The sequence below is a fragment of the Diabrotica undecimpunctata genome, chromosome 6 (genome assembly GCF_040954645.1).
Source record: "Diabrotica undecimpunctata isolate CICGRU chromosome 6, icDiaUnde3, whole genome shotgun sequence".
NCBI classification, from domain to species: Eukaryota; Metazoa; Arthropoda; class Insecta; order Coleoptera; family Chrysomelidae; genus Diabrotica; species Diabrotica undecimpunctata.
In genome coordinates, this window is record NC_092808.1 from 18,732,421 (window position 1) to 18,752,115 (window position 19,695).

General features: G+C 33.9%; 1 protein-coding gene across 2 annotated transcripts in view; it reads left to right on the forward strand.

The window, feature by feature from the left end:
• Hk (potassium voltage-gated channel subfamily A regulatory beta subunit hyperkinetic) overlaps positions 1 to 19,695 on the forward strand; it is a 398,149-nt gene that overhangs the window by 353,883 nt on the left and 24,571 nt on the right. For both annotated transcript variants that reach the window (XM_072534383.1, XM_072534384.1), the window contains 2 exons: positions 2,457 to 2,623; positions 7,268 to 7,477. In XM_072534383.1, the coding sequence (XP_072390484.1) occupies positions 2,457 to 2,623; positions 7,268 to 7,477 (377 nt within the window). The remainder of the gene's footprint in view (positions 1 to 2,456; positions 2,624 to 7,267; positions 7,478 to 19,695) is intronic.

The window sequence follows — 19,695 nt, forward strand, 5'->3', positions numbered from 1 at the left end:
AACGCAGTAATGTTGTGTAACTACGATGTGTACTGCGTTATATCTCCGGCTGCAGTATTTTTGTTCATATGCCTAGCAGAATTTCTACGAAAACTGTGTGTGGCTTTCCAGAAAATTCAACGCCCTCACGCTGGAGAAAAGTTCATTCTAAGAAAAGGGACCGGGAGAAAACACAAATGTAGAACAAGCCTGATGGGGAAAGAAGAAGAAATTTTTCATGCATTTTGGAATCTGGGGACTCGACAGCAATAAAATAACTACTTATTTAGTAGAATAAAATGCATTCCCAAAAAAAGAAGTTACCCAAAAAAAATCAAACGCCAATCATCTTGTAAAAGTATATCATTTAAATATTATATAAAGATTAGGTAATGCCACTGACAAAGAAGTATGCAAATCTGAATTTTTGGCAGTTCATGGTCTTCAGCAGTCAAAAAAGCGGATATATAATATCTGTTGCCAAATAAAGGAAGGAAAGTCTACTCCAAAAACTGATAAGCGAGGAAAACATACGAACAGAAAAAACAAAATATCTGAATAGAGAATTCTGTCCATCCATCGACATATTCAAGCAATACCCAAATATTCTAGCCATTACAGCAGGCAAGATAACCCCAACCGCACTTACATCAATCACGAATTGTCCATATCATCTTTATATACAGATTATTATATACCTTGGTACAATGCCAAACATATTGTCCCAGTGAAAGAAAATTATTACAGAAGAGTTTTTTGCTCGCAATATAATATAGGATTTAAACAGCCAAAAACGGATACATGCCAAACATGCGATTCATACAATGTCTCGCTCGAATCAAATAAAGAAAATGCTGAAGAATGTCAACAAATTAAGTTAAAGTTAGAGTTGCATCAAAGAAGGGCTGAGGCGATGCAACAGGACTTGATAAAAGAGTCTGCACATGACAAATTAACAGATGAAAAGGAAGTAATTTCATTTGATTTACAACAGGCATTGCCAGTGCCGAATTTGACTATGGAAAAAGCATTTTATTTGAGAAAGGCATGGATGTACAATTTGGGCATCCATAACTGCAACAGAGAGCAGGGGTACATGTTCACTTGGACCGAAAATGTGGCAAAGAGGGGTAGTGATGAAATTGCAAGTGCACTACTGAAATATATCGAAATGTTCCTAACAAATACTGACAATAAAGAGCTTATCATTTACACCGATAACTGTGGGGGTCAAAATAAAAACTGGGCTCTGATGTCAGTATATATCCAACTAGTAAGAGAAAAACAGTTTTTGGCTATCGAACATCGTTTTCTTGTAAGTGGGCATACGCGCTTACCCTCAGATCGTGATTTCGCCCTAATTGAGAAGAAAAAGAAATTTACGGCACAAATCTATCATCCCAATCAATGGTGCGACGTTATAAGAAAAGCCAAAAAAACCAATCCATTTGAAGTTATCAAGATGCAACAAAAAGATTTTATTTTCTTTGGCCAGCTGCAAATGCAAACTAACAAAAAACAGACGACAGGCGAAAAAGAACCTTTACGTTTTAGTCAAGTTAGATGTTTTAGATTTGAGGCGGGTAAACCAAACACAATGCTTGTGAAACACTTTTTAAATGAAGAGTTCAAATCGGTCAATATTGGTAAGCGAGGAGTAAAAGATGGAAATCGAATAAAAAATCTAAGAGATCTTCCTCCAAAATATACCACATCTGTACCTCTTAACGAAAATAAGCTAAACATTTAAGGGAACTGATGCCTTATATTTCTTTAGTTTATCACGACTTTTACGTTAAGCTAGGCGTTCGACAACAGTCAACAGACCTCGCAGAAGATCCGGAAACGGAGACACAATACAACAATGTTTTTGTAAAAAAGGAGTAAGCCACGTTGCTCAAGAAAAATATTTTTTCTCTTTTAGTTAAGAGTTCCGTTTGTTTTTTTTAGTTTGTAAATTGCTTATATTCAGAAGAAAGCTTCATTTAAAAAAATATTGTTGTGTTTTAATAAAAACTCTGATTTAAGGATTTGATTGAAAGTTTCAAACTAGGTTTTCTCCATTTTCTACTTTTTTGGCTTGTTACCTTTTTCCCCCAAGCCCTTCAATTTATATTACAGAAAAAAAGAAACGCGCCATGCGCGTTGTCGACACTGAACCATGTTTTTGAAACTGTAGTGCCGCAGAACGCACCAGGTGCGGTGTGCAAGAAAAAATATTTTATTGAAATACGTACATACAAATAAAATGCATCATAAAATATATTTTAAAAATATAAATAATGACACAGTAATTAACAGGATAATAATAAAATACAAACAAAAATATTGCCTTTCCTTTCTCCTTATATACCTAATCTATTTCTACCGATACGAGCCTTGTTTTAGTTCTTTAAGAGTCCACACGTTTATCATCACTTATTGCATTATCTATAAAGTAAATAATGAAACAACATGTAAGATATTGTTTATTTTAGGTCTTATGGCTTGGTCGCCTATTTCTATGGGATTCACTCAAGGTCGTGAGGATGGAAGTGGAAGTGGTGGAGGAGGCAGCGTGCAGTTATTTTCTCGTGCCAGTTTCAAAAACAAGTATAGCTCATTTTCGTGGACGGAAGACGAAACTACAGCAGCCAACAAAGAAGTAAGATAATTTATGTTCAATAATATATTTAAAATAGGTGGTCCACAGTGAGACAAAAATCGTATTTCTTCAAATAGAACTCAGAAATTTCAAAAATTAAATTTAATTCCTTAACTATGGTTTAGATGCCAACAACACAATAGATTAAAACTGAAAAAAACCTAACACAAATTGTGAACAAGTATTTATTTTTTTCATGAAAACTGTCTCATTGTGTACCTCATGCGAGACACAGTGAGACAGTATACAGTACACAATGAGACATGGGTATTTCAGTTTCCTTATCGAACACCTAGTCCCGTAAATTTTATACCAAATTTAAAAATGTTGCATTGCCGCTTGGTAGCGGCTGACAATGGATCTGGAAGCACAAATACCACATCTGGCTTTCTTATAAAAGCGACATCTTCTACGTTAGGAAAGACAAAAGCATTGTCTATTTTATTGCTTTTCCTCAAAAACGACACTTTGAACAAATCCTGCATTTTTTACTTCTGTAATTAAAAGAAAAATTAAAAAATATGCAAAAATACGAGGTATTATAGCTATATTGTTACCTGTAACTTTTCCAACGTAGTGTGTTTTACCAGGGAACCGTATGAGCACAAATGTTCTTTTTATTATTGGAATATTCGAATCTTGATCCAGCATAAAATTTTCTTTATCCATTTCCATGTTTAAGGATTCCTCTTTATATTCGACTTCCTCTTCATTTTGAATTGTATCACTTTCTTCTGAAATATTTCTGTTTTTCCCTTTTTTAACGATTTTAATTCATTCATATAGTTTTTGTTTTTTAACTAATTGCCTTCTTTTGTTGTTTTTCTTCAATAAGTAATTTCTCAAGGGTATCTGTTAACACTGCGCTTTTTTGTTTCTTCTTGCTCTAGTAGTCTTCCTTGGTCTCGCTTTAGGAAACCCTCGTATAATTTCAGGGCTTAAAAACTTAATTCTTTCTTTTGGCGTAGTTACTTGAGCAACTTCAGTTACTTCAGCGTGTCGACTTGGTGTCTCAACATCATTATCTCAACTAACAGAATTTATTACAGCAGCATTAAAATGACTTGGACCTGGTGCATTAGATCTGTGCTTTTATCGGTGTCTTACAGTCTGTCAGTTACGCTTGCTGGAAGAAAATCAGCATCCCCAAATATATCAGGGTTAAGTGGATGAATTCCCGATCTCTCAAATCCTTTAACCATATTGCTGGGGGTAAAAGCATCCAAAAACGCAAGGCGAATACACTCGGCTATATTGTAAATTGTTAAATGAATACCCGAATTGTTTAGCATCCATTTGTCACATTCTCTGTTATAATATGATTTAAATGAACCAAAAAGTGTTAGATCAAGCATTTTATTGCTGTAATGTGGAGGCAAAGTTAATATAAAAACTCCAGCCTCTCTAGCCCTGTTAACTATTTTTGCAGATATATGACACTCTGCATTATCATAAATCAATAGAGAAGGATTATTTATTGAACTATTTGTTTGGTAAAATATTCCAATACCTCGACAAATAATTCGGAATTCGTCCAACCGCTTTGTGCTGCCAACCCTAATGTATCGGGAGGAGCACCTTGTAACATATGCGGCTTGAAAAATTTCCTAGGAAATACTAGGACTGGTGCCAGGGAAGTTGCAGCAGCAAAAACAATGGCACGCATTGTAACCAGCTCACCTCGTTCACCACTCGTACAAAGGTTTACTTGCTTGACACCCTTTGTTGTAATAATGTTTTTAGGGTTCTGAACAGTGGTCAGTCCGGTTTCATCTAAATTAAAAGTTTTCGATCCTTGGGAAAGTGAAGGGTTTTTATTCAATATATTACGGAGATTTTCAAAGAAAATTCCTACATTGTGTCTATTAAAAGAAGTCAGTATTGATAAGCTCCAAGTATCTGGTTGTCTTATGCTGAAAGTTTTGCAGCGTGGCATAAAACCTCGTAGCCAAACTTCACCTGCCATTTTTGTTGAATTCCATGATTCTGGCGTTTTCAGTTTATTTACAACAGAAATTTTATACGCCAGTTTATGAACATCTAAAGTCGTTAGACCATACGCCATTTTGCTACAGGTTTCCAAATAATCTTTAAAGTTTTGTTCTTGTTCCTCATTAAACACCAATCTGCAGCCATACATAAAGGTCATGGAGATTTCCCCTTCAGTCAAGCGTTTTTAGCAACATATCTTTGCAACGTTTGAAATTTTACAGCACATAATTCGGAGGCTCTTCGCAAAGACAGGTTCTCATTTATAACTAAATTTACTATTGATACCTACCCATTGATTCTTTTGAAAAGATAGCAATTTTTCGTGGTTTCTGTTTTCTTACCATCTGAAATGAATACCGAATTATAGTAACATTCATAATTAATTATCTTCATTATTAAAATAACTTTCAACTATGCTTTATTTATAAAAATTATTACCAACATTTAAGATACCAACTACAAACTGGTACAGACTGAGACAGTCTCACTGTGTATACTTCATTCACAATTATAAGAATTGACTTATGCAGAATTTAAAAGTATCCCGCTGATAAAGTCGAAGCCATAAAGGGATTTGCCTCTTCAGGTAAATAGTAAAAAGGGCCGGCTTAACGAATTTTATATTTTATTTGTCATTTACATTACATATTTAATTTAAATAAATATCTAGATTATTAAGGAAAACAATACATAAGCTGATGGAGTATTAGAATTAATTAATTATTATATTTTCTGTCTCGATTCTTTATTAAATATATCCAAATTTTGAAAGTCATAAACAATTTTTGTTTTGTTAAAAAAATTGCAAGTGAAATAATAAAATGGTGAAGTGAAAATTAAAATGAATTAATGTAGATATATACATATAACTAAATATGATTATATTTTATACTTCATGTAAGGAAAGAAGTGTTTTAATTGTTAGTAAGGTATAAAGTATGTCTGAAAAAGTTGGCAACAAATGGGAAATTTATTTATTATTAATTTCATGAAAAAAACTATTCTTCATAAACATTTCTGCATTTCATAGAAATCAATAATCAAATTTATAAAAGTTTAAGTGGTATACACCGAAAATCAAAAATATTGATTTATGCTTAAAAGTGAAGTGATTTTAAATTTAGGTGCAGCATAAAATGTTATTAATTTGGTTGTAGGATTTAAAAATTATTTTTAAATTTAGATTCATGGCCTTTTAATGATGTATCAGTAGGTGCATTAATTTTTAATTTTATTTCTAATTTACCTTATTCAATATACAAAATCAACAAATGTAAAAGTATTTTTTTATTTACATTTTACTTTAAATGTATTATTTAATTATTAGAAGGCCATGAATCTAAACTTGGACATAATTTTTAATAGCTACAAACATTTTAAAATTACATTTTCTTGCATATCTAAATTTAAAATCACTTTCCTCTTCAGTATTAATTAATAATTTTGATTTTACCTATCTACCACTTAATATTTTATAAGATTATCTGTTAATGATTTCTATGTGATGCATAACCTTTAATGAAGAATAATTTTTTTTCGTAAAATTATTAATAAAGAATATTTCCCATTTTTTGCCAACTTTTTCAGACATGAAACGGAAATCTCAAACATAACAAGTCAACATGAATAAATATGAACCTTTTAAAACGAGTAAATCGGTACTCACCGAAGGGACCTCAGACGTTCAGATACAATTAGCGTCTCTTTGTAAAGACAATGAAGTCGACTTTACTAAGTAACAAGACATTTACTTAACACAGACACTACTCAGTACTCCCCTGAGTTAGTTATAGTCTAAAAAATCATTATGAAATTGACTGGCCAGTGTGAAAACTAGTGCCAATAAAACACAAAACACACACAAAACATTTTCTGCGTTGAGACTTAAAATAATGATTAATAACAATAATTATGGGAAATTTGTATGTTTATAAAAAGAGTTTTTTGACATTATGCTTTATTGATAATATTTGATCTGATTATATATACCTATATACAGTCGTGCTATGCTTGGCTATTATGCCGGTCCTGGCAGCTTTGGTAGCTGTGATAATTACAACAATAGAGTATTTACAAGGGATTATTCAGTTTTACAGCTGTTATTAAAATAACTTTTATAATGAGACACTAAATTTCTGGATACAGTATACTATTTTACTCGATATAAATTAACCCAAACAGTTATTCTAAGAAGTAATTTTATATGATTGAAATTTTGTGAGGTTAGAGCCAACAACAATAATAATAGTATTTCGAAGTGAAATTATCGAATTAAACTACCTGCTGTTAATTACTACTTCAATAATACCTTCTAAAAAGTAACTACTTACCTTCGTAAAATATTTTTTTTATATATATTCTTTTACAAAACTCGGGTAAATGCGAATTCACTACAGCGCCAGGTGGCAGTAAACGAAATCCATCCACAAATAAAATATCAACTTAATTGAGCACCAAAACAATGTCTTACTGTGTACCGCGTCTCACTGTGGACTACCTTCCCCAAACTGTATTTTTAAATTAATTTTGTTAGTTTCTAAGAAAGGCTTTGACGACTTTGAAAGACTGAACTTTGTAAAAAATATAGAAACAGGATCTGAATAAACGAAATGACAAAATGAATATTTAAAATAAACTAATATATTGTTTTAGGGTTACAGTTGGATGAAAGATAGACTTCAACCTGATGAATCCAGACGGCAAGCTGAGAAGATTCGGGAACTGAATGCTTTGGCTGAAAAACTTGGTTGCTCTTTAACACAGTTGGCTATAGCGTGGTGTTTAAAAAATGAATCTGTGCAGTGCTTATTGCTAGGGGCTAGCTCCGTTGACCAACTGTACGATAGTATACAATCTCTACAGGTAAAATTTTTACAATCTAATTTTATACTATACTGTGTTCGTTTTCAAGATAAACCTCGTCAAAATACAAGCACGCTTCTGCTACCTGCTACATACAGTACATTCAACCAACTTACACCTCTAAACGATTAAGGGAATTCGCAGAAAACCTTTTGTTGTGGTAAAAGGCACGGTAAACTGCACTGGAGTTCTCCATAATCTTTTTAATTTTTTACTTTGTTTAGAATATTTTTGCCTGTATTATCAGTTAAAGTTAATTTGTATAAAATGAGGAGCAAAAATTCAAATGGAATTATAAATATTATTGTTTATTTGGCTAATATTGAATTTATAAAATATATTGGTTAACCTGCTGTACAATTATTTTGTAAATAACATTATAATAGTGTACTTACTAATTATTTAAATTTATAAATCATCATCATCGTCACTAAATTCACTACCGCTATCATTATGTAAATCAATAAGCGCTGGATTAATTTCACTAATTTTATTTTCCCGAATACTCTTCTATTAATTTTTCCCATTTTTATCCCTAAAAAGAGCTTTAAGAGGACATCCAAGTACTTATTTCCTATTATTTTAAGGATATCAATAGCTGGCCCCGGGTTTTTTCCGTTTCTGGTGTTCTTTAGTGCATACAATATTTCTTTCTTTGTAATTTCTATACTTGTTTTTCTGCCCTCGAAAGATATGTCTTTTAGGTTTCCTCTTTCGTCGTCGAAGAGCTCTTCCATATATTATTTCCATCGTTTTAGCTTTTCTTCAGTCGTTATCAGAGTACAGTAAAACCTCGATATATCGGACTACTTGGGGGGAAGGGGTGTCCGTTAAAGCCAAAAGTCCATTATATAAAAATATATTTAAACTAAATCAAAAAACTTTTTTTTTGGTAATATGTATATACACTGTATTTATATATATATATAAAAAATACAAACAAATTCTATTTAATTATCTTCGGATATTTGTCGTGAAGTGGCGTTGTTATTGATATTGAATATCGACGCGCTTCTCGTCGGTAATCCTGTTTTAAAAAAGGAATCAAGTTTCGTTTGCACTTTTCATATTTGCTGTTTTTATGATCAACACTCTAAAATTACGAAACTGCGTAGAATACAGTTGAACTTAGTTATCTGATGAATAATCAATAAATGTTACTAGATCATCGAGATGCGATCTTACCTCTGATGTCTTCATTTTTGGCAGTGTTATTTTGTCGTCTTCTTCGCTATCTTTACTTCCATCCTCATTTTTCATAACTTCATCTGCTATTTCACTTTCAGTCATGATGTTATGCTCTAGGTCACCTTCATCCACTTCTAGCTATTGTAAAAGCTAGAAACAGCTGAAATTTTTTTCACTGTTTCAATGTTCTCCGGCATTATTATGTATTGTCCTACAGAAATCAGTAACTTCTAACCCTTCTAAATCTATGTCTGCATCTTGGCCATAAAACAAATTCTTCCAACTATTTTTTAATGTTTGCCCTTTCACCTCCTCATATGGTGCAGCAAAATTAAAAATTGTTGATTTTGTAAGACCTTGTAAGTTTTGCAAGGTACGCGGCCCTATTATATCTTCTGCATTATCTCCATCGTGTAATACAACCATTACATCGTCTAAAAACTTTCTGCCATATATTTGGTTGCCAAAATTGTTCCCTTATCCATGGGTTGAATAAGCGATGTTGTATTTTTTTGTAAAAACAAACAGCTAAAGTTGCCATCTTCTGAACGTAAAATATTTTCAGAGGGGTGAGCAGGAGCGTTGCCTAAAAGCAATAAAAATTTCAGCTCTTCTGGCGGTATTCCCAATTTCTTCTCTTGAAATTTTCTCACTGAAAGTACAATTTGAGGTGAGCTATGCCTTCTTAGAGCTTTGATGTGAAACGGGCAGATGATTAATTATATCTTTTAAAACTTTAGGTTTACGAGATTTGTCAACCATTACAGGAGTCCATCTATGCGATCCATTGGCGTTGGCACAAAGCAGTGCCGAGATCCTGTCTTTACTGAATTTTTTTCCAGAATTTGATTTTTTGCATTTGGAGACACTTTGGAGATGTGCTTTCAGGCAAAATATGCCATAACCAACCAGTTTCGTCAACATTATAAATCTGATATTCTAATAGCATTTCGTAACTTATATGTCCTACTAATTTTTGCCTAAAAGGTTTTATTTCTTCTTTTGGTGCACTTAAAGCTTCGCCGTAAATTATTTTATTTATGATTCCGTATATAGCTTTTTATGCGATATTGACCACATATATGAGACACAGACGTTCCAGACTCCAACTTTTGTAGAATCTCTTTGTTTTTGATTGATCGCTAGATTGATTCTTTTCCGTTTGTCTAAATTTAGAGGGTAGGATAGTCAAAATTTTAACTTATCCAGCGTGGTTAACAGCCATATAATTATAGAAACCTACGCGTTATTATATCAGGGAATCCCCTAATAATATGTGATGTTCTCACTTTCTGTCCATTTCCTACAAATGTGTAAATTTATATCTCGTGTGTGTAGATACATTATATTATGTTTATGATAAAATATTATGTTTTTTTTACAAATGCTTTATTTATTTATTTTTTAGCAAAAAAATATATACATAACACTATTAGAAATGTGTCCTCTTATGCTAAATTTATTGAAATTATTTGTAAAATACAGTGGTATGGGACGTGTTAAGCATGTATAATATTAACAGTACGTTTTTTACTTTTGACCGGATTTTTTGTCCGTTATATCCGAAGTCCGTTAAATAGGGGTCCGTTATATAGAGGTTTTACTGTATTTCCATTTTTATCTAAAAGAGTTGTGTTATGGATTCTTTTTTGCAGCCCTGCCATTTCTTTAACCTTTTTATGTAGGTTGAAAAGGTCTTATGTGTTCTGAAGATCTTCTGTCTCATTACATTTTTCCTTATAGTAAGTTTGTTTTGCCTCTCTTATCATTTTTCTGATTTCACGTTAATGATTTTGTAATTGTGACTGTCTCTATTCTTGGCTTGTCTTCTTTGGTTTATTCAGTCGAGTATTTCGTCGATCTAGTTGTCTCTCTTTCTTATCGGTTCTTTTAATACCTCTTTGCATGGAACGAGGAGGCAGTTTTTTAATGTTTCCCATTGTTGGTTTATCTCGTATGGTTAGTATCTAATTTATCAAAGTGTTCGTATATTTTCTGTTGGAGTTTGTATTTTATATCAGCTTCTTTCAGTTTTCTAACATCTAATTTTGGAGTTCTTTGGGGTTTTCTAATACGTTTAAGCTTAATCGTGACATCAGCGATCAGTGGGTTATGGTCTAATGTGACATCTGCTCCTGGATATGTTTTAACTGATTTGATGGTGTTACGATATCTTTGTTTAATCATTATGTCTCATAGGTACTTTAAAGAACGTGTTTGTGATTATTTGACTTTGTTCTTGGCAGAATTCTATTAGATGATCTCTTCTATCGTTAGGTTCCCCTAGTCCTTGATCTCTCATTATTGTTCCAGCTCTTCCATTGCCAATGTTTACATTAAAATCGCCCATAACTACCGTGATTTCCTTATTCTTTGTCATTTTCAGTGCATCTATAATTTGTTGGTAGAATGTTTCTACTTCATCTTCTCTTGCATCCGTCGTTGGCGCATATACTTGTGTGTGATGTCCCTATTTGTAGTAGCATCACTCTTTCTGAGATTGGAACAAAACCCTCTATTGACTTGACCTCTGTATCGACAATAATTGCTACTCCACGTCTATGCTAGTTGTCAATGTTTCCCGAGTAATATAAGGTACCGGTTTCTGTTGAAAGGTATTCTAAGTTAGACCACCATGTTTCGCTTACAGCTAATATATTTATATTCATTCTTCTCATTTCTTGAAGGAGGTTATGCATTTTATCAGGCTGATACATGCTTTTAACGTTCCAAGTACCTATTTTTGCTTTTGATAATTTTACTGTGTCTTGTTTCGATGTTTGACAAGGGTTTTGGTGGTTAACGACCTGGGAGTCCTTGTCTGTTCCTCCCCTGTCGGATCTTGGGTTCCGATTCCCATGATTAGTTTCTTTTTTTCTTTTAGTGCTCAATGCAAAGATGATTATACTAGAGATATCCAATTGGATCTTTAATGCAATGGTTTTTCCTTGCCTTCTGCATCCTTATGCCGTTGACTATTTACTTGATTAATTCGCCTTTGGTGCCAATTTCTTAGTGCCAGGACATAAGAGTTCCCTTGCACTTACCAACTCATCCGCTGCCCGATGCCGTTGGTCAGTAATTGTGGGATTGCTTATACCGGCAATCGCTCGGTGGAATTTTCGCCATATCTGGCTACCCTCACTTAGTTTAGCCTGCAGACCAGTGCAGTTGCGCGAGGTGTAGCACGTGGAGCCATAAGTATAAGGACCAGTTATCAAGAACCATCTCCCCTCTCTGATGCTCGATGTGGCCGTTCCGATAAAAGGTGCTACCTCTATAACACAACTCTACACCCATTTTTAATACTTTATGGATTACTGTATTTATCTCAATATTTTTAGGATACGACTTTGCTATACTACAGTGGGACTTTAGTTTTTATTATCAGTGAACTATTTTCCCTGCTGAGCTACTTAAACTTTTGGATGAGGAAAGCATTGCCTGCTTAACCACTTTAACTACAAGGAAAAATACCAGATGATTGGTTAGAGTCACTGTTTATAACATTACCAAAGAAAAGCAGGCCCACCAAATGCAGCGATTTTAGACTAACCAGTTTGATGAGTCACACACTGAAGATACTCTTACGAATTATACAAAACCGAGTATTCCTTCTATGCGAAATTAGGATGGGTAATAAGCAATTTGGATTTAGAAACGGTCTAGGAACTAGAGAGGCACTATTATGTATGCGCGTTCTATTACAAAAAAGTTGTGAATTCCGAAAGAATGTTTATGTTTGTTTAATCGACTTCGAGAAGGCGTTCGACAGAGTACAACACGATACACTTTTCGATTGCCTACGGGCAGCAGGACTTGACCACTATGATATAAGACTGCTGAAATACTTATATTACAATCAAGTAGCCTCTATCCAAATTGAAGAAAGTCCCACTAAAAAAATATCCATCAAAAGTGGAGTACGGCAGGGTTGTGTTTTGTAACCTACTCTTTTTAATCTGTACTCTGAAGAAATCTTTAGGGAGGCTTTGGATAACAGACAAGAGAGAGTAAGACTAGGTGGAGAAGTAATCAACAATATTAGATACGCTAACGATACAGCCATTCTTGCAGAAAATTTACAAGATCTCCAAACATTACTAAATCTAGTCAGTGGAGCAAGTTATCGGAGAGGCCTTAAAATCAACATTTCAAAGACAAAGTGGATGGCAGTTGGAAAGATCAATATAGATCAAGGTCTGATTTTTCTTAATGGAGAGGAGATCGAAAGGGTAAATCATTTCAAATAGCTTGGCAGCTGGTTAAGTGTAAATTGTGACTCTGATGAAGAGATAATAACCAGGATCGAAATATCACGTAAGGCTTTTATGATCTGGAAACCAGTTTTGTGCAACAGAAACCTGTCGATGAATATTCGTAAGAAGGTCCTGAAATGTTATGTGTGGTCCATCCTATTGTATGGTTGTGAGACATGGACGTTAAAAAGCACAAGGCTAAACAAGTTAGAAGCATTCGAATTGTGGTGCTATAGACGAATCCTAAAGATATCGTGGGTTTCGCACACTTCCAATGAAGATGTTCTTCAAATGATCAATTCAGAACGTCTGCTCATAAACACCATAAAGACGAGAAAAACAGAATACTTCGGCCATATAATTAGAGGACCTAAATACCATCTACTTCGCCTTATTATACAAGGAAAAGTGGAAGGGAAGAGATGGATTGATCGAAAGAAACTACTCATGGCTGCGTAATATTAGACAATGGTGTGGTTCCACAGCAGAAGAATTATGTCGCGCAGCAGCCGACAGAGAAAGGTTTCAGGAAATTGTAAACATGATGACGGCCAACGTCTGAATACGGACACGGCACCCAAAGAAGAAGAAGAAGAACTATTTTCGTCTAATCTCTCTCTCACCACCAAATTTCGAGCTATCGTCATTACCACATGGTGCTTGATACAAACGCCCACAACGTTCCAGGCACAAATCCGTCTTCACGTTCATGTCACACACAATAAGACGTTTACCTTTGCCTGAAATTTAAAATAACTTACTGTAACTAATAAATTAAATTATAACTGTAATGAAGTACTTAACACATAAATACCTGAAAGATTTTTGAGACCCTCAGAAATTGCTTTTCGTGATAAAGTAACTGAAGATACTGGTACTAGAAGTATACTAAAAAGAATACTTTTGATCGAGTATGACCTGCATTAACCCAAGTCTCATCCAAATAATATACTTTTCTCTGGCCGTTCCTTTGCTCCATAATTTTTTTTAAAAATTCTCTCCTCCAATCGTAATGTCGTCTTTCTCTCTGATAACATGCTGTTTCTGCAATGCTTTTGTAATTTTAATTTTAAAGTTAATTGTTTTAATAATTTATATAAGATTGTATTGGTTTATTGATGCATTCTTTTCTTGGAGCAATGTAGTAAAGATATATTTTAACCAATGCAATATCATTAATAAGAATTATATCTCCATTTAAGTTTTTATCTTGGATCAAAGGAATATTAACATTCTTATGAACCACAGAACCTCTCGAGGAACTGTATTAAGTGGTCTCAGGATTAGTGAATACTATATGAGCGATTGTTCTTTACTTCTATACATACTTTTAAATCAATCACATCATAATAAAAATTGCATCTGTCGTTGACCTCCATAATTCAAAGTGATTATCGGATATTTCGATTTCTTTACGTATCCGTTTATCAATTACTCTCTTCCATATTTTCGTGGTGACCCTGAAACCCTGCTACCCAAGTAGCAGTGGCCCTGTAGTTTGTACATTGTTGTATATGTCTTTTATTCTTGTAAAAAAGTGATTTTCTATTCCTCTGATATTATCCGATTTAACACTAATGAGAATCAATTAAGAATAACCTGATTCTTTGATTTTCACAGCCAAAGTGCAATTACTCTACATCCGCTTAAATTTTCCTTTACCGGAAAGGACCCCTATTTTGATAATTGTCCTGTAGTCCTGTGTATTGTTGCCTGTATACCGTCACTAGGAAGTTTGTATCGTATCACGAAATCCTAAATAATAAAAGATTAATTTATTCAATTTCAATTTATTCAATTTGAATACTTTTTATGTCCCACTCCTTCGTCCCAAAATAAACTTATTATGTAAATTAAAAAAAAAACTCATAGAAATAAGCATAACACTACCATTTTTAACCGATTTTTATAATCATTTAGTTAGAAAAAATTTTGAGTACGTCGCTGTTTATAAAACATACTTTCAAGTGAATAAATATAATCGTACTACTCCTTAATCTAAATACTAATAATTATTTGTCAGGAGTAGGCATTGGCATAATTGTCAAATAAATTAAATTAGCTGAACTTTCAATCAACCGTCCAAATTTTTTGTAAAAATGGAAAAACTAGATCGTAAAAATAAGGTAAAAACCATCATAATTCCACAAGGAGCTTTCGACGCAAATGATACTATAGTTCTTAAAGTTCCCAAAAATCCAACTTTTCAGCGAAATCAAACAACTGTGCAGCGGAACCAAACAGCTCCACGTGCATCATACGAGAGAAGACAACCGTCTAGTCCAAGGACAACTTCTTCGGATCAACGGTATATTGCCGAAAATTGGAACCATACCAAACCCCATAGTTCACATATCACTCCTCAAAACTATTCAAGAGCCTACGTAGAGAGACAACGGACTCCAACTGGAACGCCTTACAGAACTTATGCAGCTGAACCTTCACAATTAAGAGGAAATCAAAACGCGCCTCAACAAATTCAGAATGTTGTAGGAAACCCAGATACAGGATATACTTTTAAAGGATTAATTAAGGAACAACCTTACAATAATAACTATGCATACGAAACTGTTGAGCCCCAAGAAGTTTCTTCGCCTAAAATGGAAGAGCCTCATCCAAATGTACATGCCGAAGGTGAGTGGGATGTTGAACTAGTTGAGAAATATAAACAAACCTTATTGAAACAGGGGTGTCCTGAAGGCCAAGTTAATGAAGATTGTGATGATAAGTATCAAAATTATCAACAATATCAAGAAAGTTGGCCAAACGCTTAATAATAAAATATCGTTGCTTGTGATAAAAAAAAATATGTAAATATGTGTCAATAAAGTGTAAATTATGCTTGTATTCGTTTTATTTTTAAATCAATGATTAAATATAAATACAAACTTATATTTTTAAGCTAACATTGAGAATGAAAAGGCCCGAAGGTGTGTCCTTAAGTGTAGATTTATGGATTGAACATGACACTGACAAACATACGCGAACAAACACAAAATAAATCTTTACATCAGCACCATGCTCAATCGGCAAATTACCAGAGACCTGCACCACAACATGGTGAGATTTTTACTACGAATACTACGGTCCTCTATTCAGAACACTGAATAACATTCCTTCTTCTTCTTCAAGTGCCATCTTCGTTCCGAAGGTTGGCGATCATCAGGGCTATACGTATTTTCGAAACTGCTGACCGAAACAATTCGTTGCTGCTACAGCTATACCATTCCCGTAGATTCTTTAGCCAGGAGTTTCGTCTTCTTCCTATGGACCTTTTTCCTGCTATTTTCCCTTGCATAATTATTCGAAGCAGTTCATATCTTTCGCCTCTTGTAATGTGTCCCAAGTATTGCAGTTTTCGTTTTTTGATCGTAAATATGACTTCCTTTTCTTTATTCATTCTTCTCAAGACCTCGACATTTGTGACTCTCTCGGTCCAAGATATTCTCAGGATTCTGCGATACATCCACAGTTCAAATGCCTCTAATTTTTTGGTATCTTTTTCAACGTCCATGACTCCATTCCGTAGAACAGCACAGAAAGTACGTAACATCTCATCAGGCGAAGTTTCATTTCAAGGCTCAAATCTCTTCCGCAGAACACTCTCTTCATTTTAGTGAATATGGATCTGGCTTTTTCTATTCTTATTTTGATTTCTGCTGAGCTATCGTCGTCTTCATTTATAAAAGTGCCTAAATATTTGTATTTGCTAAGTCGATCGATAATTTCATTGTGTAAATATAAATTTTGGACATTTTGTGTTGATTTCGATATTACCATAAATTTAGTTTTTTTTATGTTCAAAGATAGTCCATATTCTTCGCTGCAGTCTGCGTCTGCAATCTTATTCACCAATGTCTGTAGTTCTTCAAGTGTTTCTGCGATCAGAACGGTGTCGTCGGCAAATCTCAGATTGTTTAATCTAACACCATTTATTTTAATACCTACGGATTGCTCAGAGAGTGTTCTATTCATTACGTCTTCGGAATAGAGATTAAACAGGGTTGGTGACAGTATACACCCTTGTCTCACACCTCGCTTTATTTCAATTTCTTCAGTGGTATTATTCTATACTTTCACTACTGCTTTCTGATTGTAGTACATATTTGCTATTAGTCGGATGTCTCGTTTATCTAAATTCTTTTCTGTCAGGAGTCTGATTAGGTGATCATGCCGCACTTTATCAAAGGCCTTGTTGTAATGTATGAAACACATGAATACATCTTGATTTATGTCAAGACATCTTTGAAACATAACGTTCAGTGCAAACAACGCCTCTCTTGTTCCAAGTCCATTTCGGAATCCAAACTGGGTATTATTGATGTCCATTTCCAGTTTTCTGTGTACTCTAGAGTGTATAATTTTCAGAAATATTTTCAGTACATGGCTCATCAGACTGATTGTACGGTAATCACTGCATTGTTTGGCATTTATCTTTTTTGGTATAGTAACAAAGGTGGATAAAAGCCTTTCTTGTGGTATTTTTCCTGATGTATAAATGCTATTGAAAAGTTTAACTAAAATGTGAATCGAGGCTTTTTCTATTCGTTTAAGGATTTCCGTTGGTATTTCATCTGGACCTGGGGCTTTACCATTTTTCATTCTTTTTAGTGCGTACATTACTTCTTCTTCCGTGATTTCTGGACCTTCGTCTCCTTGTATGTTACTTAGCTCAGATTGTTGTTTATCATCTGCAAAGAGTTCTTCAATATAGTTTTTCCATGTCTTCAACTGTTCTTCTAGTTCTGTTATTATGTTTCCGTTGACATTATACAGGGTATTTGGCTGCTTACGTTTTTGTGTACCTGCAAGTTCTTTCACTTTTTTATGTACATTAAAAATATCATGTTTTGCCTGCAATTGCTCTATTTCTTCACATTTTCTTTTATAAAAATCTTCTTTTGCTATTCTGATTTCTATTTTGATTTCTTTCTGTATTTGTTTATACCTTTGTTCGTTTTTTCCTTTCATTATTCTCCGATTGTCCATGAGAAGAAGGATCTTATCAGTCATCCACCTTTGCTTTATTTTTGGTTTTTCTTTAGTCAGAATTTTCTTCACAGGACCTGTTATCGCCATTTTTACGTTTTGCCATTTTTTATCTATGTTGTTCGTTGGCTGAGATGTTTCTTTTTCATGAAGTATTTTGAAATTATTATTAATACATTTTTGCTGTTTCTCCTTTACCTCCAGGTTACATAAATGACTGACGTCTATCTGATTTGCTCTTCTTTTCTGCTCCAATCTTTTTAGTTTAATACTCATTTGCGCTATTAGAGGGTTATGGTCTGAAAAGACATCTGCGCCTGGGTAAGCTTTAACGGATTTTAAGGAGTTTCTGTATCGTTCGTTTATCAGTAAAAAATCAATCTGGTTTCGAATTATTCTTTCGCCATTGTCCTGGGGTGATTTCCACGTATAAAGTCTTCTCTTTGGTAAGTTGAAGAATGTATTAGATGCAATCATGTTATTCTCCTGGCAGAATTGAAGTAGTCGGTCACCTCGTTCATTTCTTTTACCGAGTCCGTATTCTCCTACATGTTTTCCACTTTTTCCTTTACCAATTTTTGAGTTAAAATCACCTAGAATTACGGTAATGTCTCGTGGTTTCGTCGATTTTAATACTTGATTGATTTCTTCGTAGAATTGTTCAATTTCGTCCTCGGGTTTATCTGCAGTAGGTGCATAGATCTGTATGATATTTAGTTTACTTGTGTTTGTTTGTAATTGAAGAAATAACATTCCTAACTAATTTAAAAGAAAAGTTTCTGTCAAACCTTTCTCTTCTGTCTTGAAACTTCGCTAATTTAAACTATTGCTCAAAATCGTCTGGCTAATTGGTCTTTACCAAAGCCATCTAATTAATTAACAAAAACTATTGCTCAGATTACCAAAATTTATGTTGTTCCCTGGAATAAGCAATTTAAAAGCACTGTGGTGCAGAAACTCTTTTGCGTTGTGCATCGCTAGTGCAGAATCTTTAATCTGACATATTTTGGCCACGTAGAGCCTTCTTCTTGAAACCACATGTCGTTTGTATCCATATCACCGAATTTAGGCCAAAAGAAATTGGTTATCATCGACACCAATAACGTTCAACGTATGAATAATGTTTCCTGTAAATTGTGAAGAAGGACTCATATGTAAACAAAATATAATTCAATATTGCCATTAAATTTCTTCATAATTTCTTGAGTGGTTTGCACTTTATAACAATGGTAGTTGTTCTTTTCAAAATATTCCTTACTTTTTTTTCATTCAAGTCAACTTTATTGGCAATTTGTCTACTTAAACACGGCGTCGCTTTGGCCAATACACTAACCTGGGTTTATCTAATTTCTCGTATTGTCACACCTAGTAGCTACTTCGTAAATAAATGGAAGATCTTATTTTAAACAGTGTTAAATTCGACCATGCATCGTTGTCTTGTTGTTCTTTTGATTGGTTGTCTTTTCTTTTGGTTGATTTTGTTGTCCTGTTTTAGGTGTGACACCTCTTCAGGACGTGGTTTGATTTGTTTTGGGTTCTGCATTGTGTCGCTGGGTTATGTCTCACTGATGGTACGTGTCGGTGGCTGTAGTCCTGGGGAAGAGGCGAAAGGGTTTGAGCTAAAACGGTCCTTTTCAGTTATTATATCAAGTTATTAGTAAAAAAATATATAGTTATGAATTATGAGTAAATTTAATTAACAAATGTATAAAATGATGTGAATCGCTGAGTGTGGCTGTATTCTCACTATAGACAGGTATAATTGTGAAATTGGATCGGGAA